The sequence below is a fragment of the Nerophis ophidion genome, linkage group LG24 (assembly GCF_033978795.1).
Source record: "Nerophis ophidion isolate RoL-2023_Sa linkage group LG24, RoL_Noph_v1.0, whole genome shotgun sequence".
Lineage (NCBI taxonomy): Eukaryota > Metazoa > Chordata > Actinopteri > Syngnathiformes > Syngnathidae > Nerophis > Nerophis ophidion.
Genome location: NC_084634.1, coordinates 8,460,825 through 8,483,887, shown reverse-complemented (window position 1 = coordinate 8,483,887; position 23,063 = coordinate 8,460,825). Strand labels below are relative to the sequence as shown.

At 40.3% G+C, this 23,063-nt stretch overlaps 2 protein-coding genes across 2 annotated transcripts in view; both read right to left on the bottom strand.

Annotated features, from left to right (window-relative positions):
* Window positions 1-23,063, bottom strand: part of LOC133542284 (kinesin light chain 1) — a 242,844-nt gene that overhangs the window by 169,015 nt on the left and 50,766 nt on the right. The gene's annotated exons all lie outside the window — the stretch shown is intronic.
* Window positions 983-22,762, bottom strand: LOC133542589 (tRNA (adenine(58)-N(1))-methyltransferase catalytic subunit TRMT61A-like). The gene is made up of 4 exons (XM_061886869.1): window positions 22,591-22,762; window positions 16,647-16,989; window positions 10,050-10,316; window positions 983-1,391 (listed from the first exon to the last, which is right to left on the bottom strand). Exons 2-4 carry the CDS (start codon window positions 16,975-16,977, stop codon window positions 1,105-1,107), a joined length of 885 nt encoding a protein of 294 aa, XP_061742853.1. The 5' UTR covers window positions 16,978-16,989; window positions 22,591-22,762; the 3' UTR covers window positions 983-1,104.

Sequence of the window (23,063 nt, the reverse complement as noted above, 5' to 3'; positions counted from 1 at the left end):
ATCCGTGTTAAGGAAAGAATGAATGGGGCCATGTATCGTGAGATTTTGAGCCAGTGAGAGCTTTGAATGGTTGACCAAATAATAATTTTCCACCATAATTTACAAATAAATTATCTAAAATTCCTACAATGTGAATTCCTGGATTTTTTTTTTCCACATTCTGTCTCTCACAGTTGAAGTGTACCTATGATGAATATTACAGACCTCTGTCATCATTTTAAGTGGGAGAACTTGCACAATCGCTGGCTGACTAAATACTTTTTTGCCCCACTGTATATATATGTATATATATATATACTTTCTGTCAAACATAATGCTCCATGTATAGACAGTATGTACTCACTGATGCTTTGTCTGTTGTCAGGCAACAGATGCTGGACGTGACGAAATGATCCCACCGATTGGGATGATGATTTAAGTTCCATAAAACTATCCCCAAACCATTTTTTTTCTGCTTTTAGTGTTTTTCAGCGTACATTTGTCGAATACGCCAGAGCCAACTATGCCCATTTGATGATGTCATTATTACGTAAGCCACTGCCACATACACATTGTAATAGGAAATTGAGTTTTATATATCATACATCTCATTGAGAACCTATTTATTTTATTTTACATGGGCAAAAAATAAACACTTGGCCCGTTTTTTTTATCTTCACACATTTTATGTCTTAGAATAAAGGGCACTCGGAGCGGTGATGATGGACTAGTTCCCTGGAAAACTTGACGGACATCAGACGACAGCGAGTCCGAACAGGAAGTAGCCACGATTTGTCACGCTTCTCTTTGGGACTCTTTTCCGACTGATGGTGACTCCTGGCACCGCCTACGGCACATGCTAGGCTTTTTATACCCTGCAGTAGTAAGTGTGTGGATTAGCGGGCGCGTAGTGTCGCCGCCATGACCCGGGCAGGAACACGGTGACCTGACGTGCGGCTCAGGAGCTTCCTTGTCACATGCTCGTAAAACCCGGCAGGAGACGTGAACTTTGATTACTTTATTGATATTTAGCTCAACACTAAAGTTTGTCATTCAAAAAACTCAAAAATCACCTAATTGGATGTTTGCTTGATGCAAGCAACGAGGTAAAAAAAAAATAAGGCTCTAGGTTCTAGGTTTGGTGGCGAAGGTGAGGTACCCTGTGTGACCGGGGATCTCTCTGGGCACCGTGGTGGTCTTCAGTCCGACGGCGGCCTGATGGGGAGGGGCCTCCTTCTCCCGGGCGGGGGAGTCCTGGCCGAAGTCGGGCAGCGGCAGGGAGACGGTGCGCACGTCGTGGCTTCTCAGCAGCACCTCCACGGTGGTGACCTCCTGGAAGCCGTGCTCCGCCAACGCCTGGCACGTCCTCTGGACCTGCTCGATGCACGGCGAGAAGGAGCACACGCGGCCACCTGCATGGGGGGGGATTAAATATTTAAAGAAAAAAGTTGACCTTTTTTTAAAGAAAAAAAGTTGGCTATTTTACATGATTGTAGTCAATTTTGCTGCGATTTTTTACAATATTGCGTTTTCTAAAAAAAAGAAAATGATTTAATAAAATTAAATTGAAATAATAAAAAAAATGTATTTCACCAGAATTGTGTAGAATAATTTTAAGAAAAACCGTACATTTTTCTTTTAAAAAAAAGGTGTGTCATTTTACAAGATTGTACTCAAATATGTTGCGAAAAAATATTTTCTTTTTTTTTCTGAAATGCAATATTTTACAATATTGCGTTTTCTAAAAAAAGATAATTATTTAAAAAATTTAAATTTAAATAATTTAAAAAATGTATTTCACCAGAATTGTGTAGAATAATTTTAAGAAAAACTGTACATTTTTCTTTTTAAAAAAAAAGGTTTGTCATTTTACAAGATTGTACTCAAATACGTTGCGAAAAAATATTTTCTTTTTTTTTCGGAAATGCAATATTTTACAATATTGCGTTTTCTAAAAAAAGATAATTATTTAAAAAATGTAAATTTAAATAATTTAAAAAATGTATTTCACCAGAATTGTGTAAAATAATTTTAAGAAAAAAAGTGTACATTTTTTAAAGAAAAAAGTATGTCCGTTTACACGATTGTAGTCAAATATGTTGTGAAAAAGTATTTCTGTCTTTTTTGGAAAACGCAATATTGTGAGAAGTTATTTTACCAGAACTGTGTAGAGTCCATCCATCCATTTTCTACCGCTTATTCCCTTTTGGGGTCGCGGGGGGCGCTGGCGCCTATAGAACTGTGTAGAGTAAATTTTTGAAAAAAAGTTTACATTTTTTAAAGAAAAAGGTATGCCATTTTACGTGATTTTAGTCAAATATATTTTGAAAAGGAATTTTGTTTTTTTATTAGAAAACACAAAATTGTGAGGGGTTATTTCACTAGAATTGTGTCGAACAATTTTTAAGACAAAAATATTTAAAGAAATAGTTTTAAAAATTTCAAACAAGTTATGCCATTTTACCTGATTGAAGTCAAATACATTGTGGAAAAATATTAATTTATTTTATTAAAAAATGCAAATTTGTGACATAAGTTATTTCACCAGAATTTTGTCGAATAATTTAAAATATATATATATAAATATATATATATGTATATATATTTAAAGGAAAAAAGTTACAATTCTTTAAAGAGAAAAGTATGGAATTCTACATGATTGAAATCAAATATACTGTGAAAAAGTATTATATATATATATATATATATATACATATATATATATATATATTTTAAAAAACGCAATATTGTTAGAAAAAACTTATTTCATGAGAATTGTGTAAAATAATTTTAAGAAAAAATATTCAAAGAAAAAAGTTACATTTTGTTTAAAGAAAAATGTACGGCATTTTATGTGATTGAAGTCCAATATATTTTGAAAAAGTATTTTTTTAAACAATATTGCAAGAAGCTATTCTACCAGAATTGTGGAGAATAATTCTCAGAAAAAAAGGTTGCATTTTTTAAAGAAAAACGTATGTCCTTCTACATGACTGTAGTCAAATATATTGTGAAAAAGTTTTTTTTTTTAGAAAAAACAATATTGTGAGAAGTTATTTGACCAGAATTGTGTAGAATTTTAAGAAACAAATATTTAAAGAAAAAATTCAATTTTTTAAAGAAAAACGTAAACCAATTTACATGATTGTAGTCAAATATTTTGTGAAAAAAGTCGTATTTAAAAAATAAAAAAGTTGCAATATCATGAGAATGTTTTCATACAATACTTTTTCAATACTCTGAGTATTGTTTTATTTTAAAATACAAAATCATGTATTTTTGAAAGACTACAGTAAAATATATTGGCTTTTCTTTGGGGAGGGAAAAAAGTTAGCAATATTGTGAGAAAACAGTTGTCATTGTACAACAATTATGCACTGAAGGAAAAGTTCATATTTTACAAGAAATTTTTGCCATTTTAGATGATTAAACATGTTTTGTTTTTACTAAAAAGTTAGTCATGTGTAAAAAAAAAACATTCCATGTAGGAATATTTTGAAAAGAAAATGTTACACAAACAAAATAGTGTACATATTTTCAAGTATTTCTTATATATAAAGTATGTAAATATATATACATATATATATATACATATATATATGTATATATATATATATATATATATATACTAGGGGTGGGCAAATTAATGCGTTAATTACGAGTTAACTCATCAATCTATTAACGCCGACAATTATTTTATCGCACATTTGCGTATGTTGTTTACATGCTTTTATTTTGTTAACACCTTTTCTTAACAAGATGGCGTCGCCTGGACGGGCTTCGGCGTGGAGGGGCTCTTGGTAAAGATGGAACATTTGGCAAAAATACCGGACAATTGTGCAAATTTCATGGCTGGCTTACAGCGTGGTCACTCCGGGATCACTTACGACCGCCAGACAATTCTGGATGTGGATAGATCGGGCCGTTTTGGACTGAATGACGCGTGCTTGCTAGACCGGCTAGCTAACATGGGAATACTTTGCCGGCTACATCCAGCGGCCTGTGAAGCAGCGGAGTATTTGTGTTGTCTGTCTATTTATGAATAATGCAGACGAGGAGTGTTGGCTGAGTTCTTAACATTTGCTTTCAGAGCGTGCATATCACAACATACAAGATGCTGTCATGGCGGCACAACCTATACCGGGCTACCGCGCATGCTCGTCACTCCTGTTGCATGCTGGGTAGGGTAGTTCTTTTATTCCCTGGCTCATAACATCACAATATAGTACCATGTATATGATGCGTTCAGTTTATCAAAGCACCAAGCAAACAATCGGAAAATTCCCATCATATCAATTCCTAGATATGGTCATAATTATTTTAAGTGCACTATGCAGAATAAACACAACATTATTAATATTGCTATTACGGATAATTTGATCGAAAATTCCCTAAAACAGCCCACTACCTATAATATAGTTTTTTTAAACATAAAATCCCTGATAAAAAATTTTTTTCTGCTGTTACCTCAGAAATTGCCTGTTCAGATGTTATGATTGTGGCTCAGAGATTTGTATGTAGATTATATTTATTTTCAAAAACAAACAGGATAACTTAAATACCCTGGCAGTGGCAATAAGCTTAAATGTTTGTATTTACATCTTTTGAGTTGATTTTCATAAAATATGCTATTTAACTGCTGCTGTTTAACAAGGACTGATTTAAATTGTGTTTGCACAAGAAATGCTTTGGCGCTTTTGTTCATGTGGGAGAATATTCCAATAAAGGTGCACTACACGCTACTTTTGAATTCATTATTGGGCTTTGCGTATACAATGCAGTTAATCGCGATTAATCGGAGAAACAGTGCGATTAACTTCGATTAAATTTTTTAATCGTTGCCCGTGTATCGGCTGGGGACATCTCTGCGCTGCTGATCCGCCTACGCTTGGGATGGTTTCCTGCTGGCTCCGCTGTGAACGGGACTCTCCCTGCTGTGTTGGATCCGCTTTGGACTGGACTCTCGCGACTGTGTTGGATCCATTGTGGATTGAACTTTCACAGTATCATGTTGGACCCGCTCGACGTCCATTGCTTTCCTCCTCTCCAAGGTTCTCATAGTCATCATTGTCGCCGACGTCCCACTGGGTGTGAGTTTTCCTTGCCCTTATGTGGGCCTACCGAGGATGTCGTAGTGGTTTGTGCAGCCCTTTGAGACACTAGTGATTTAGGGCTATATAAGTAAACGTTGATTGATTGATTGATTGATATATATACAGACACATATACATATATACATTAACATACACATATATTTATATACGAATGAGTATATCCGTTCATCCACCGTGTTCAATGGACAAGTCTAATCTACAAAATTTGCAAGCAGCATACCCCTTCTCCTTCGAGCTGTCCTGGATTAAATGAAATGATTTTGGAACTTCTTTTTACTCTTCGTCACCATGTCTCTTATTCCTTCGTCTGCTGCGTCTCTGTTATGTTTTTGGACATTACTACTTGCCGTAGTTTTGAAGCAATGCATGATGGGAACCCGGAAGCTGTGTGTCAGTGTATTAACGAGGAATAAACATGCTGAGAAATAGCTCCGTGCCTGCACTACTTTATGGGTTATAGATAAACCTATGGATAAGGAAGCATATAAAATGGTCTCCTTTTCAGGTGAGAGAGGACGCTAAAAGTCAGTGCCAATATTGTTGTCCGGGTGGAAATCAGGAGAAATTCGGGAGAATGTTTGCCCCGGGAGATTTCCGGGACGGGCACTGAAATTCGGAAGTCTCCCGGGAAAATTTGGAGGGGATGGCAAGTATGGATAAAGGCCTGTAGGGGGCAGAGAGGCACATTTGTGGCAAACAGTGGCTGGGAGTGCAGGGGCAAGCAAGTACGGGTGAGGCGGCCATAAAAGTGGACCGTCTCCATAGCAACCGTGGGGAGTAAACAGGGGGGTTGATGATTAAACAAGTTCAAGTAGCAACAAAGCGACAGAGTCCCAACTTAAAACACAACACAAGCAACTTAGTTGTCATGTTTGATCTACCGCTCTTATATAGCGGGGGCGGCGGGGGAGGGGAGACCTCAAGGCCCTGACGGAGAGCAGCTCAACAAGGAAGTCGGGCTGGCGGCTGAAAGGCAGCGAGAATTCCAAGCAGAGACCAGAACAGGCCTGGGCAATTATTTTGACTCGGGGGCCAAATTCAGAGAAAAAAAATTTGTCTGGGGGCCGGTTTATTTATTTTTAGGAAAACTAATATAAAACCTCACAATAAAGTCTGATTGAATGCGAAAAATGTTATGACAAACCGTCTTAAAAACAGAATGGAATTTTATTTTTTTCTATGTATGATAAAACCTTGAATATTGAGAATATATGAATCTCACATGGACATATTTTACAATCAAGCCAAATGCAACAAACACAGCGAAATATGAACGTGAAGGGTAAAAAAACCATCTACAATCTAATATATGTGATATATCACTAAGCTATAGAACTTGTTTGTAAAAATCTCCTTCCACGTCTGTCCCTGACACCCACATTTCAGGCTCTGGAAACACTCTGTGGAAACGCTCCCCACCCACACTGCTTGGTGCCTCGTCTGACCTACTGTGACGTAGATTACCATACTAACTAGTAGGGTTGTACAGTATACAGGTATTAGTATAGTTCCGCGATACTAATGAATCATATTCGGTACCATACCGCCTCTGAAAAGTACTGGTTCGCCACACCCTAAGATTTCTTGTTAAAATAAAGCCAATAATGCAATTTTTCCTAGTCCCCTTTATATAGAAAAGTACTGAAAAGTATCAAAATAATATTGGTATAAGGACAACACTAGTCACTAAAATATCATGCAAAAGCGCAAATTCCAACCATTGAAATATGTTGTATGGCTAACTTTTAATAATAATTCACTCCTATACAATATCAATCAATCAATCAATCAATGTTTACTTACAGTATATAGCCCTAAATCACTAGTGTCTCAAAGGGCTGCAAAAATCACCACGACATCCTCGGTAGGCCCACATAAGGGCAAGGAAAACTCACACCCAGTGGGACGTCGGTGACAATGATGACTATGAGAACCTTAGAGAGGAGGAAAGCAATGGATGTCGAGCGGGTCTAACATGATACTGTGAGAGTTCAATCCACAATGGATCCAACACAGTCGCGAGAGTCCAGTCCAAAGCGGATCCAACACAGCAGCGAGAGTCCTGTTCACAGCGGAGCCAGCAGGAAACCATCACAAGCGGAGGCGGATCAGCAGCGCAGAGATGTCCCCAGCCGATACACAGGCAAGCAGTACATGGCCACCGGATCGGACCGGACCCCCTCCACAAGGGAGAGTGGGACATAGAAGAAAAAGAAAAGAAACTACCCTAAAACTCAACTGTGCAATACAACCCTTTGAGTGCAATACGTCCGACACTGAACTCTTGTCTTGTTCTGCATGTTGTACAGTATTTTGTATTTTTATAGTTTTTTTGTATATTGTACAGGATTGCTTATTATTTTTATTGGATTGTGGTCTGTTTATTTCAATTTTTAGTTTTTCTTTTATTACCTCTTGTGTTATTTATTTTTACCCCATATTTGTTCCCACTACTGCACCTTAAGCTGGAGTCCTTAATCTTGTTATATCCAAATCTAATGACAATAAAGTCCATTCTATGTTCTATGGACTATGTTAAGGTAATGTGTGGAGTTCCCCAGGGTTCGGTCCTTGGCCCTGCACTTTTCAGCATATCCATGCTGCCGCTGGGTGACATCAAACGCAAATACGGTGTTAGCTTTCACTGTTATGCTGATGACACCCAACTCTACATGCCCCTAAAGCTGACCAACACGCCGGGCTGTAGTCAGCTGGAGGCGTGTCTTAATGAAATTAAACAATGGATGTCCGCTAACTTTTTGCAACTCAACGCCAAAAAAAGTAAAATGCTGATTATCGGTCCTGCTAGACACCGACCTCTATTTAATAATACAACTTTAACATTTGACAACCAAAAATTCAAACAAGGTTACTCGGTAAAGAATCTGGGTATTATCTTTGACCCAACTCTCTCCTTTGAGTCACACATTAAGAATGTTACTAAAACGGCCTTCTTTCATCTCCGTAATATCGCTAAAATTCGCTCCATTTTGTCCACTAGTGACGCCGAGATCATTATCCATGCGTTTGTTACGTCTTGTCTCGATTACTGTAACGTATTATTTTCGGGTCTCCCCATGTCTAGCATTAAAAGATTACAGTTGGTACAAAATGCGGCTGCTAGACTTTTGACAAGAACAAGAAAGTTTGATCACATTACGCCTGTACTGGCTCACCTGCACTGGCTTCCTGTGCACTTAAGATGTGACTTTAAGGTTTTACTACTTACATATAAAATACTACACGGTCTAGCTCCAGCCTATCTTGCCGATTGTATTGTACCATATGTCCCGGCAAGAAATCTGCGTTCAAAAGACTCCGGCTTATTAGTGATTCCCAAAGCCCAAAAAAAGTCTGCGGGCTATAGAGCATTTTCTGTTCGGGCTCCAGTACTCTGGAATGCCCTCCCGATAACAGTTTGGTCCTCTCCAAGGTTTCTCATAGTCATCACTGTCACCGACGTCCGACTGGGGTGAGTCTTCCTTGCCCTTATGTGGGCTCTACTGAGGATGTCGTTGTGGTTTGTGCTGCCCTTCAAGACACTAGTGATTTAGGGCTATATGGCTAAACATTGATTGATTGATTGATTCAATTATATTATATTCTATTGTATACAAACCCCGTTTCCATACGAGTTGGGAAATTGTGTTAGATGTAAATATAAACGGACACGATGTCGAATATTTCCAAAAACAATTTGAAATGTGGACTCGTCAGACCACAGAACACTTTTCCACTCTGCATCAGTCCAACTCAGATGATCTCGGGCCCAGAGAAGCCGGCGGTGTTTCTGGATGTAGTTGATAAATGGCTTTCGCTATGCATAGTAGAGCTTTAACTTGCACTTACAGGTGTAGCGACGAACTGTATTTAGTGACAGTGGTTTTCTGAAGTGTTCCTGAGCCCATGTGGTGATATCCTTTAGAGATTGATGTCGGTTTTTGATACAGTGCTGACTGAGGGATCGAAGCTCACGGTCATTCAATGTTGGTTTCCGGCCATGCCGCTTACGTGGCGTGATTTCTCCAGATTCTCTGAACCTTTTGATGATTTTATGGACCGTAGATGTTGAAATCCCTAAATGTCTTGCAATTGCACTTTGAGAAACGTTGTTCTTAAACTGTTTGACTATTTGCTCACGCAGTCGTGGACAAAGGGGTGTACCTCGCCTTATCCTTTCTTGTGAAAGACTGAGCATTTTTTGGGACGCTGTTTTTATACCCAATCATGGCACCCACCTGTTCCCAATTAGCCTGCACACCTGTGGGATGTTCCAAATAAGTGTTTGATGAGCATTCCTCAACGTTATCGGTATTTATTGCCAACGTTCCCAACTTCTTTGGCACGTGTTGCTGGCATCAAATTCTAAAGTTAATGATAATTTGCAAAAAAAAAATGTTTTTATCAGTTTGAACATCAAATATGTTGTCTTTGTAGCACATTCAACTGAATATGGGTTGAAAAGGATTTGCGAATCATTGTATTCCGTTTATATTTACATCTAACACAATTTCCCAACTCATATGGATACAGGGTTTGTAGTTCAAGACTCATGGTCATTAGAAAACATCGCTGCACATCATAATGGCAGCTACACTTTCCATCTTAAAGATCTGGAAACAAATATTTGGGAATGTCCGGCGGGCCAGATTGAAAAGCTTAACCCCGGTCTGGACTAGAAGGTTGTTTGCAGCTGCAGTGAGAGCAGCACGGAACATCTGAAAGCGCGGCAGAAACATGTTAGTTTGCCCTTGGAGGGAAGATGCAGCGCGAGCAGCGGCACTCATGCTGCATGATGACCCTGTATGGGCATGCGCCACTCCTGTCACGCACGCCGCTCGCCCCCGCCTCCATAAAAGGGAGCGAGAATAGCTCACTCTCCCCCCTCACGGTCCTCTCAGGTCATTTTGGGCTTTCTCGTCGCGCGTTCGACGACAAGCGCAAACGTTCGCTTACCGTGCCTCTTCATGGCCGCCTTGGCGTGGCCCACCGCCTCCCAGGGGCTGGGGATGTCCAGGAAGACGGCGTCGGCCACGCCCGTCACGCCGAAGCCCTCTTTGCACACGTCCTGGTTGCGCACGGTCACCAGGTGGTCCACGCGGTGCTCCCGGAACTCCTCGGCCACCGTCTCGGCACGCTGCTGGTGGAACTCCACCGTGTGCAGGTGGCCCGTCGGCGCCACCGTGCGCAGGATGGCGTGGGAGAGCGAGCCGCTGCCCGTGCCTGCGAAACACAAGCGCACGCTTCTCAGAAACACGTTACAAAAGAATAGAGTTTTATTGTCATTATTATTACAGATGTCCGACGAATGATTTAAAATGTAATATCGGAAATTTCAACCTCCCCATTTTCCCGGGAGACTCCCGAATTTCAGTGCCCCTCCCGAAAATCTCCTGGGGCAACCATTCTCACCAATTTCTTCCGATTTCCACCCCTACAACAATATTGAAGGCGTGCCTTAAGTGTCCTCCACAACCTGTCGTCACGTCCGCTTTTCCTCCATACTAACAGCATGCCGGCCCAGTCACATAATATATGCGGCTTCTATACACACACAAAAGAATGCAAGCAGACCTGGTCAACAGCCATACAGGTCACACTGAGGGTGGCCGTAAAAACAACTTTAACACTGTTACAAATATGCGCCCCACTGTGAACCCTCACCAAACAAGAATGACAAACACATTTCGGGAGAACATCCGCACCGTAACACTACGTAAACACAACAGAACAAATACCCAGAACACTTAACTCTTCCGGGACTCTAAAATATACACCCCCAGCTACCACCAAACCCTGCCCACCTCAACCCCGCCCGCCCCACCCTCTCCCGAATTCGGAAGTCATACAGGTCACACTGAGGGTGGCGGTAAAAACAACTTTAACACTGTTACAAATATGCGCCCCACTGTGAACCCACACCAAACAAGAATGACAAACACATTTCGGGAGAACATCCGCACCGTAACACAACGTAAACACAACAGAACAAATACCCAGAACACCTAACTCTTCCGGGACTCTAAAATATACACCCCCAGCTACCACCAAACCCTGCCCACCTCAACCCCGCCCGCCCCACCCTCTCCCGAATTCGGAAGTCATACAGGTCACACTGAGGGTGGCCGTAAAAACAACTTTAACAATGTTACAAATATGCGCCCCGCTGTGAACCCACACCAAACAAGAATGACAAACACATTTCGGGAGAACACCCGCACCGTAACACAACGTAAACACAACAGAACAAATACCCAGAACACCTAACTCTTCCGGGACTCTAAAATATACACCCCCAGCTACCACCCAACCCTGCCCACCTCAACCCCGCCCCACCCTCTCCCGAATTCGGAAGTCTCAAGGTTGGCAAGTATGCTTGTGAGTTCTCTAATTTCTGTAATTGCATTGTTCCATTGACCTAAAAGTACACTGTATAAGCTGAACAACAAAACCGATCCCATTCCTAAAAACACGGATGCAAATTAATTATCTATCCGCCCTGGTTGACTTTATTGTGAGGTTTTGTATTTGTTTTCCTAAAGATAGATAAACTGGCTTTTCTCTGAATTTGCCCCCCACACCCAGTTGCCGTGGAGACCTGGCGGCGGAAACTGGAAACCTCACCGCCGTGACCCTTGACCTAAGTGACTGATCCTTGTTGCCTCACAGGAGGAATCAATCAGCCGAAGGGGAGGAGGGCCACGTCGTCATGGCAACCCGCCTCCAAGGTGAATCGGGGGTAGGCGGGGGAAACAAACAGTCACCTTGGAAGCAACACGGAAGCAATATTCACGCGTCTGCGGTCTCCAAGGGAATCAATTAAACACACACACACAATTTGAGCTGAGTGCAGTCAATACGCAGTAAAGCATGATGAAGCACGACTGCGCCACACACACACACACACACACACTTACACACACACACACACATACTGGTTATCATTTGGAATGGGGACCAAGTTTTTGATCATGACTTGTGGGGACCACCCTTTCTACAGGTTGTGGAGGCATAAAAAAACTTGGTGAAATGGCCACTACCCAGTTAGCTCATACACGTCTTTAAAGGGGAACATAATCACAATTTCAGAAGGGTTAAAACCAATAAAAATCAGTTCCCAGTGGCTTATTTTATTTTTCTGAGTTTTTTTCTAAATTTTACCCATCATGGAATATCCCGAAAAAAGGCTTTAAAGTGCCTGATTTTCAGCTATCTGTGAAGCCATCGTCCATTTTCCTGTGACGTCATCCAGTGATATACATGCTATCCAGGCAAATAGCACAGCAAGATATAGCGACATTAGCTCGGATTCAGACTCGGATTTCAGCGGCTTAAGCGATTCAACAGATTACGCATGTATTGAAACGGATGGTTGGGAGTATGGAGGCAGATAGCGAAAACGAAATTGAAGAAGAAACTGAAACTATTGAGCGAATCGCTATTGAAGCTATTCGGCGATCGCCTTCTAACCAAGGATTGAGTGCCGCAGGGTATCCATACATCTCTGTGCCATGTCTGTCGTAGCATCGCCGATAAAATGTGCAGGAGCAACTTAAATCTGTCGATTGGTAAGTGTTTGTTTGGCATTAAATGTGGGTGGAGTGAAAGGCTGGATGTAAATATAGCTACAAATGTACATACAGCTAGCCTAAATAGCATGTTAGCATCGATTAGCTGGGAGTCATGCCGCGACCAAATATGTCTGATTAACACATAAGTCAATAACATCAACAAAACTCACCTTTGTGATTTTGTTGACTTTATCGTTGGAAATGCATCTGCTTTGAGTGTCGCAGGGTATCCATACATCTCTGTGCCATGTCTGTCTAGCATCGCCGGTCAAATGTGCAGAAGAGGGACTTTCGGATCTTTTGACACTGGCGCAACTTGAATTTGTCGATTGGTAAGTGTTTGTTTGGCATTAAATGTGGGTGGAGGGAAAGGCTGGATGCAAATATAGCTACAAATGAGGCATAACGATGCAATATGTATATAATGTAAATATATAATGTATATATATAATATATAATATATATAATATATAATGTAAATATAGCTACAAATGTACATACAGCTAGCCTAAATAGCATGTTAGCATCGATTAGCTGGGAGTCATGCCGCGACCAAATATGTCTGATTAACACATAAGTCAATAACATCAACAAAACTCACCTTTGTGATTTTCTTGACTTTATCGTTAGAAATGCATCTGCTTTGAGTGTCGCAGGGTATCCATACATCTCTGTGCCATGTCTGTCTAGCATCGCCGGTCAAATGTGCAGAAGAGGGACTTTCGGATCTTTTGACACTGGCGCAACTTGAATTTGTCGATTGGTAAGTGTTTGTTTGGCATTAAATGTGGGTGGAGGGAAAGGCTGGATGCAAATATAGCTACAAATGAGGCATAACGATGCAATATGTATATACAGCTAGCCTAAATAGCATGTTAGCATCGATTAACATGCCGTGCTAATCGATGCACATTCTACGTAAATCAACTTGAATCCGTCCCTGATCGTGTTGTTACACCCTCCGACAACACACCGACGAGGCATGATGTCTCCAAGGTACGGAAAACAGTCGAAAAAATGGAAAATAACAGAGCTGATTCGACTCGATGTTTAGAATGTGTTTGAGAAAATGGCGATTGACTACCTAGATGACGTCACACCGTGACGTCATCGCTCCGAGAGCAAATAATAGAAAGGCGTTTAATTCGCCAAAATTCACCCATTTAGAGTTCGGAAATTGGTTAAAAAAAACATATGGTCTTTTTTCTGCAACATCAAAGGTATATATTGCCGCTTACATACAGGTAGGTCTGGTGATAATGTTCCCCTTTAAATCTCTGAATTGATGAAGTACTGGTAATGTGTTAATCATACTTAATGGGGACCAAATTTTAATAATTTCGCATAATTTACACACATTTGTACGTGACTATTGAGTACCATTTAAAAAAGAAAAAAAAAAGTTCAAATTAAATATGACATGGTCCTCGGGATACAGCACTACAGCTGTCCTCTTATAGAAAGCTTCACCACTTAAATGTTAAAGCAAATCCTGCATCTTCTGTGACATTACGGAAAACTGCTATTTAGCACACTCAAACTAACCAGTAAATATGTTTTATGGGCCGAAGCTTAGATATCACTTAGGCATCTTCAGAATGGATCTGACTATGATCATTTAAAAAGGTTTCCCTTTAGGGGACCTGTTTTTTTGTCCCCATACCGTCAGAGGTCCCCTAAAGGTGACTGTGTAAACAAACACACACACACACACAAACACACACACACACACACACGCACACGTTATCATTTGGAATGGGGACCAAGTTTGTGATCGTGACTTGTGGGGACCACCCTTTCTACAGGTTGTAGAGGCATAAAAAAATTAGGTCAAATGGCCACTGCCCAGTTAGCTCTTACACAACTGCTATTTAGCAGTAAAGTTGTCTGCAACTCCAACTACCATATATAGAAGGATAGAAAATTCTGAATGTGAATAATACTTTAAGGTAATAATGTTTTATAATCATGCTGTATGAAAATGTCATCCTAAGGAACAGTAAACCAGATTTTGTTGTAATTAAGGAGGGATACCATACAGAATCACAGTACTATTAATGCCAGGAAAACAAATGTTTCACTTTTCAAGAAAATGATTTATCATTTAAAAAGGTTTCCCTTTAGGGAACCTGTTTTTCTGGTCCCCATACCGTCAGAAGTACCCTAAAGGTGACTGTGTAAACAGAGCAATGTCCCCATTAAGTAAACATTGCCAGAACACACACACACACACACACACACACACACACACACACACACACACACACACACACACACACACAGCAATTAAACATGCACAAATTAGCAAAAAGCTAGCTTTGCTCGTTGTTGACGTTTAGTGTTTAAAGAATTGAAAAATGATCAACAGAGCTGACATAAATTACATAGTCCATTCATCCAAATTAATCACTATGTCTGTTTCAGTCACTATGTTATTTAGTCACTACAGTAATTATGATAACATCCACAGGAACCACATGGGTGAGCCTACTTTATACAGTATTTACAACCTTACTAGTGTTCACATCACAGCCACAGTGTTCATGTAGTTATTGACATTATTTACACATTACTTTGTCAGTTTCAGTCACTAAGTTATTTAGTCACTACAGTAATTATGTTCACATCCACAGGAACCACATGGATGAGCCTACTCTATACAGTATTTACAACCTTACTAGTGTTCACTTCATAGACACAGATGGTTCATCTAGTTACTGATGTTATTTACACATTACTTTGTCTGTTTCAGTCACTATGTTATTTTGTCACTACAGTAATTATGTTCACATCCACAGGAACCACATGGGTGAGCCTACTCTCTGCAGTATTTACAACCGTACTAATGTTCACTTCATAACCACAGATGGTTCATCTAGTTAGTGACATTATTTACACATTACTTTGTCAGTTTCAGTCACTAAGTTATCTAGTCACTACAGTAATTATGTTTACATCCACAGGAACCACATGGGCAAGCCTAATCTATACAGTATTTACAACCTTACTACTGTTCACATCACAGCCACAGTGTTCAAGTAGTTATTGACATTATTTACACATTACTTTGTCTGTTTCAGTCACTATGTTTTTTTGTTTTGTTTTTTGTCATGAAAAAGGGAGGTTTTTGTCATGACAAATGTAGTTTTTTTGGGGGGTTGGTGCACTAATTGTAAGTATATCTTGTGTTTTTTATGTTGATTTAATAAAAAATTAAAAAATTAAAAAAAATAAAATAAATAAAACATTCTTCTGCGGCCCGGTGGTTGGGGACCACTGCTCTACAGTACTTACAACCAGCATCTAGTGATTGACATTGTTTACACATTACTTTGGTTCGATCACACATTCCTGGACGTCATCTACAAGAGTGGTCCCCAACCACTGGGCCGCGGCCCGATTCCGGGCCGCAGAATAATTTTTTATTCATTTTTATTTAAAAAATAAATTAATAAATAAATCATTTTTGTATTTTTTATTAAATCAACATAAAAAACACAATATACACATACAATTAGTGCACCAACCACAAAAACCTCCCTTTTTCATGACCAAAACGTCCCTTTTTCATGACAAAGAAAAAAATAAAAAATAAATTTAAAAATAGGCGGACCTGATTTTTCCTCATTTTAAAAAATGGTGCGATAGAGACATTTGAAATGTCATTATCCTCACGCCCCAAAAATATAACAATTCTCTGAAAATATGGGGACTTTTCATGCATGACTAAGGCCTCAAAAAGGGTCCAAACGTATAGAAGAAACACAACAACTTCAACAGGCCACTTGCTGCTCCGCTGCTCGGGTCTTAATGATACCCTCCGATGTTGTTTACTTTGTTGAATGCGCTTGCGCCGCATTAAACTGTTATGTCATGTTTTCATGTAGCTCCATATTGGATTTATCTTCCATGACACGTCATGATAATTCCGGCTTCTCAGAAAGAAGACGGTAACTTCCTTAGCGGTAAGGTCGTCGCTCACCTGACTCGCACACGACCGAGCCGGGCTTGAGCTCCAGCAACATGGTGATGGCGGCGATGTCGGTGGTGTAGAGGATCTGCGTGCGGTGCGGCAGCGTGACGGTCCACAGCTCGGGTGTAGGGTGGAGCACGTAGACCCAGCCGCCTTTGGTGCACGTGACCTTCGACCCGTAGGGCTGGCCTATCAGGTCTGTCGAGTGGCGAATGGCGCCGTAGCGGGTCTGCGTCTGGGCCCCGTGCCGCACCTTGATGGGCGTCATGGAGTCGTGGCCCAGGTACACGACGGCGACGTCGCCGTCCTGGATGACGTCAGAGTACTCCACGAAACTCATTGTGCGCTCACTCTGCAACGTGACACAAAATCAACATGATAATGTGTTACATGATCAAAGATGATGGCATACATTTAATATAGTCAAGTGCTATTTTGGACAAATCTGACAGGCAAATACCGATTAAAGGAGTCTTATTTTGACAGTAAAATATGTTGGAACACGTCACTTACAGAATCATGTGAATTAGGGATGCACCGATTAATCGGTAACCGAATATATTCGGCCGAATGTGGCAAAAAAAGCCACATTCGGCCTTCGGTGGAGTTAAAAACAAGGGCGAATAATAAATAAATAAATAAATGGATGGATGGATGGATGGATGGATGGATGGATGGATGGATGGATGGATGGATGGATGGATGGATGGATGGATGGATGGATGGATGGATGGATGGATGGATGGATGGATGGATGGATGGATGGATGGATAGATAGATAGATAGATAGATAGATAGATAGATAGATAGATAGATGGATAGTACTTTATTGATTCAATGGATGGATGGATGGATGGATGGATGGATGAATAGATAGATAGATAGATAGATAGATAGATATATAGATAGATATATAGATAGATAGATAGATAGATAGTACTTTATTGATTCCTTCAGGAGAGTTCCTTCAGGAAAATTTAAATTCCAGCAGCAGTGCACAGAGTTGAGATCAATTTAAAAAAAAAAAAAAAAGTAAAAAGTAAATATTGGGGGTTTAAAAGGAAACAAAATAGAGAAATATTACAAAAAGAATAAAAACAATGGGAATAACAATATAACAGTAAAATAAGAATATAACAAGACAAAGTAGGCAGTAGTGACCATGTTATGAAAACGTATTGCACTGTTAATGTTTTGCATCTCCTGTCATCCTAGTACCCCCCGTCCCCCGTCCCAGAGAGGAGTTGTACAGTCTAATGGCGTGTGGGACAAAGGAGTTCTTGAGTCTATTAGTCCTGCACTTGGGATGAAGCAGTCTAGAACTGAACAGGCTCCTCTGGCTACTGATAACGCTATGCAGAGGGTGACTGGCATCATCCAGGATGCTCACTAGTTTGTCCACAGTCCTCTTCTCTGCCACCGTCACCAGTGAGTCCAGTTTCATTCCCATTGTAGAACCGGCCCGCCTGATCAGTTTCTCAAGTCTGGAGCTGTCCTTCTTAGATGTACTGCCCCCCCAGCACACTACCATGTAGAACAGAACACTGGCAACCACAGACTGGTAGTACATCCACAGGAGTTTTCTACAAATGCTGAAGGAGTGCAGTCTCCTGAGGAAGTACAGCCTGCTCTGTCCTTTCTTGTACTGGTGGTCCGTGTTAACAGTCCAGTCCAGGTTATTGTCCACCCAAACCCCGAGGTACTTGAATGAGTCCACGGTCTGCACCTCAACTCCCTCGATCACAATAGGTTGTGACCGTGGACTCGACCTCCCAAAGTCAATGACCAGCTCCTTGGTCTTTGACGGATTGAGCTGCAAAACAAAGTCCCTCACCAGGTTCCGAAACTCCTCCTCTCTGCCGTCCCTGATGCACCCGACGATGGCTGTGTCATCCGCGTACTTCTGGATGTGACACAGCTCTGAGTTGTAGCAGAAGTCAGCGGTGTACAGGGTGAAGAGAAGAGGGGCCAGCACCGTTCCCTGCGGTGCTCCGGTGCTGCTGATCACAGTGTCAGACGTGATGTCCTTACTGTGGCCTGTCGGTGAGGTAGTTCGAAATCCAGGCAACCAGGCAGGGGGTCCACTTGCATTTTGTAGAGCTTGTCCTGAAGGAGGCGGGGCTGGATGGTATTAAAGGCACTCGAGAAGTCCAGGAACAGGATCCTCACAGTGCCATTTCCCTTATCCAGGTGTAGTGGCGTGTGATGCAATTTTTTGACGCGGTGACGCAATCAATCAACGTGCGGTGACATTGGGATATGTTGTGTACTTGTATAAGTGTAGGATGTTACAAGCACACACTCTTTGAGATTTAGTGGGTCCTCTGTTTACATTATTAGCCTGTTGTGTAGGCTACCTGTATAAGTGTATGAGGTTACAAGCACACACTTAATTGAGATTTATCTACTGTGGCTAAGCAGACTTTTGCCAAAAGGACAAGAATTCATTCGTTGTGGGTTTATCCACTTTGATGCACTTTATTTTTTTTTGGAATGCATGTTTTGTTTGAAGGCCTAATAGAAATGAAAAACTTTGTGCTTTTTTTGAAAAGCAAAGGCTACTGGAATATTTAAAAAATGTCAATATTGAATAAAAAAAATACCTTATTTGAAAAACATGTCTAAATATTTATTATAGGCTATTTATGCAATATTTAAAAAATTGTGAAAAACTGCATTCATTATTCGGTATTCAGCCTTCAGCCAAGCGTTTAAATTTTATTCGGCTTCGGCTTCGGCCACAAATTTTCATTTCGGTGCATCCCTAATGTGGATTAATATGATGTTAAATAGTGTCGCTTCATCCGGGACAATATTCATGACAAATTTGTGCTTTGTTTTAAAAATGTGCTATTTGGATATACACTGTATGAAAAAAAATTTGAAAAGGAATTTTACCTTTGCAATCAGGGCGATATATCGATATTCTCGATACATCGTGGGTTTGTCTCTGTGCGATAAAGAAAATGACAATATCGCGATATTGGAGTATACGTTCTCACGCAGTTGCTTTTAGCTGCGGGCATTATTACACTGCATGCGTGTCCCACTCTTTCTAGTCTCTCCATCTCACAGAGACTTAAAACAAGCGCACCTTCTTACATACGTCACGCGCAGCAGAGGTAGTGACATGGTAACGTTAGCTGTGATGCTTACAGAGTGATAATACGAGAGAGAGAAGGTTCGAATCTGGTAACAAATGAAGAATTAATTCCCCCAAAAAAAACAGCACGGGGTCCATCGTCTGGCAGTGTTTTGGCTTCAAGCGGGGAGATGCTGAACAATTACGTGGCAAAAGCGTTGCAACAAAAAAGTAGCACCACTGCTAATGTAGCATCATTTCAAAATTCACCCGCTAAAGAATAAGGAGTGCTTGAAACTCCGCATGTCAACATCTTTTCGGTGCCACACCAACAAAATGACAAAGCAACTATTTCCAGATCACCACCGTATGGAAAAAAATAGTCAACAACTGAAGGAGATAACGGCCGCAGGAACCTACCACATAGCGAAGGACATACACTATTTGATTTCCTATTATGCAGCTCATTTTTATTTAATACCAATTGAAATATCGTGTGACATCATGCACAAAAGTGCATTTTATTTGTTTTAAACTGTTGTAGTGGCGTTCTGTGTGGAGTTTGCATGTTCTCCCCGTGAATGCGTGGGTTCCCTCCGGGTACTCCGGCTTCCTCCCACTTCCAAAGACATGCACCTGGGGATTGGCAACACTAAATTGACCGTGTGAATGTGAGTGTGAATGTTGTCTGTCTATCTGTGTTGGCCCTGCGATGAGGTGGCGACTTGTCCAGGGTGTACCCCGCCTTCCGCCCGATTGTAGCTGAGATAGGCGCCAGCGCCCCCCGCGACCCCAAAATGGAATAAGCGGTAGAAAATGGATGGATGGATAGTGGCGTTCTGTACAAAAAGTGCACTTTAATTTAGTGTTGTTTTGATATCTCTTCTTAGTGACATCATGCACAAAAGTGAATTTTATTTGTTTTAAACTGTTGTAGTGGCGCTCTGTACAAAAAGTGCACTTTAATTTAGTGTTGTTTTGATGTGTCATCTTAGTGACATCATGCACAAAAGCGCACTCATAGCTTGTTTTAAAATGTCTCTGACAATCTTGCACTTTCTGTTTTGGAAATGACATGAATGTTTGTGCCACTGCTTAATAAATGTTTAATAAATACAGTTTTGGTAAATTTACTTAGTTGTGATTTCCCTCTCTGCGTGAAATTTTAAAATAAGCACATACTAATGAAAATGAACAAGAATGTTTTGTTATAGACACATAGAATCATCATACTGCTGTGATTATTTGCATCAAGTGTTTATTCCAGGCTAAGGCAAAATATTGAGATATATATATTGTGTATCATGACATGGCCTAAAAATATAGAAGTTAATAAAAGGCAAATCGCCCAGCCCTACATTAAACTACTGGCTCATTTTTATATTCATAAATGCAAGTTTCTCAACACCAGACCATTTTTTTTGTGCCTTTAAAAAAAGAATTGGACATTACATTAAAACACTCTCTACCTCTAACAACCAAAAAGCTGTGAAAACAATGATGCCGTGTTCCAAATTTTAATTACTTACTGCAGTGTTTTTCAACCTTTTTTGAGCCAAGGCACATTTTTTGCGTTGAAAAAATGCGGAGGCAAACCACCAGCAGAGTTAATTAAAAAAACCAAACTCAGTTGACAGTAATAAGTCGCTGTCCCAATTGTTGGATGACTTTAAAGCATAACCAATCATGCATCAGTATAGCTCTTGTCTCAAAGTAGGTGGACTGTCACCACCTGTCACATCACGCCTTGACTTATTTTGAGTTGTTTGCTGTTTTCCCGTGTGTAGTGTTTTAGTTTTTGTCTTGCGCTCCTATTTTGGTGGCTTTTTCTCTTTTTTTGGGTATTTTCCTGTAGCAGTTTCATGTCTTCCTTTAGCAATATTTCCCGCATTTCCTTTATTTTAGCAATTAAGAATATTTTAATGTTTTTATCCTTCTTTGTGGGGACATTGTTCATTGTCATGTTCGGATATACTTTGTGGACGCCATCCTTGCTCCACAGTAAGTCTTTGCTGTCGTCCAACATTCTGTTTTTGTTTACTTTGTAGCCAGTTCATTCTTAGTTTTGTTCTTCATAGCCTTCCCTAAGCTTCAATGCCTTTTTAGGAGCACTTTCCTTTTTCTTAATTTTGGTTTAAGCATAAGACACCTTTTTACCTTCACACTGCCTCCCGCTGTTTCCGACATCTACAAAGCAATTATCTACCTGCTGCCACCTACTGATACACGGTTACTCTCCCGAGCGCTAGACAGCACCGACCGCTCAACAACAACACATCACTTGCAGACTATAATTACTGGTTTGCAAAAAATATTTTTAACCCAAATTGGTGAAACTACATAATCTAGTGTGCCGCGGCACAGTGGTTGAAAAACACTGACTTACTGAACTTGTGTGTGTCTATAGCTTAGCACGTTGGTATATATATATATATGTATATATATATTACATTCTATTTTAGGTACTTTATTGAGTTTAAAACCCCCTGGCGCGGTTTTGTACTTATTTTTATTGTTATTATTATTAATTAATATTTTACAGACTTAATTGTTTGCAAATGTTGCAATTTATAAATGAATGCGCCCGCCGCTACCCCGAAGAGAATAAGCGGTAGTAAATGGATGGATGTTTATAAAAACAATAAAAATAAATAAATAAGATTTTACATATTGGACAATACACCGCAAACGAGGTGAAGTTGCATTTAACGAGAATTTTAAATCTAGGAAAGAGACATTGACGACACAATAAATGTGTCATATTTACGATAACGTGAACCGGAACTTGAAGCATGCTAACCACGTTAGCACGTCAGGCTAACGGAGAGCACAGACAAAAAAAAATAAGCTACCGTTCGTCCCACGACTTACCGTTTATACAAAAATCCCCTTTAAGTGTCTCCAAAAAGCCACAATTTGTTCCAAATAAACCACGTTTGGTCCTCGTCCGTGCATGCGGAAATCAACTCTGACGGAGTCTCCACATGTGCTTGTTGTGACAGGAAGCCGGGCAATGAAGACCGGAAGAAGGTTGCTTTCGCTGACTTGTAAACTTCCTGGATCGTGTGATGGCTTGGACAGGCAGTGCATATGCTTTGTAGATCTACTTTTTTTTTGTTTATTCTCTTCTATCCAGCCAAAGGGGGAGACACTACTAAAAATAAATAAAAATAAAACAAATAATTTCCATCTGTCCCATCCATTTTCTACCGCTTATTCCCTTTTTGGGGTCGCGGGGGGCGCTGGCGCCTATCTCAGCTACAATTTGATCAATTAAAAATAATTTGATAAATCATATTTTTTAAATACATTTTCTAGTGAAAATATGGAATTCTATTATTATA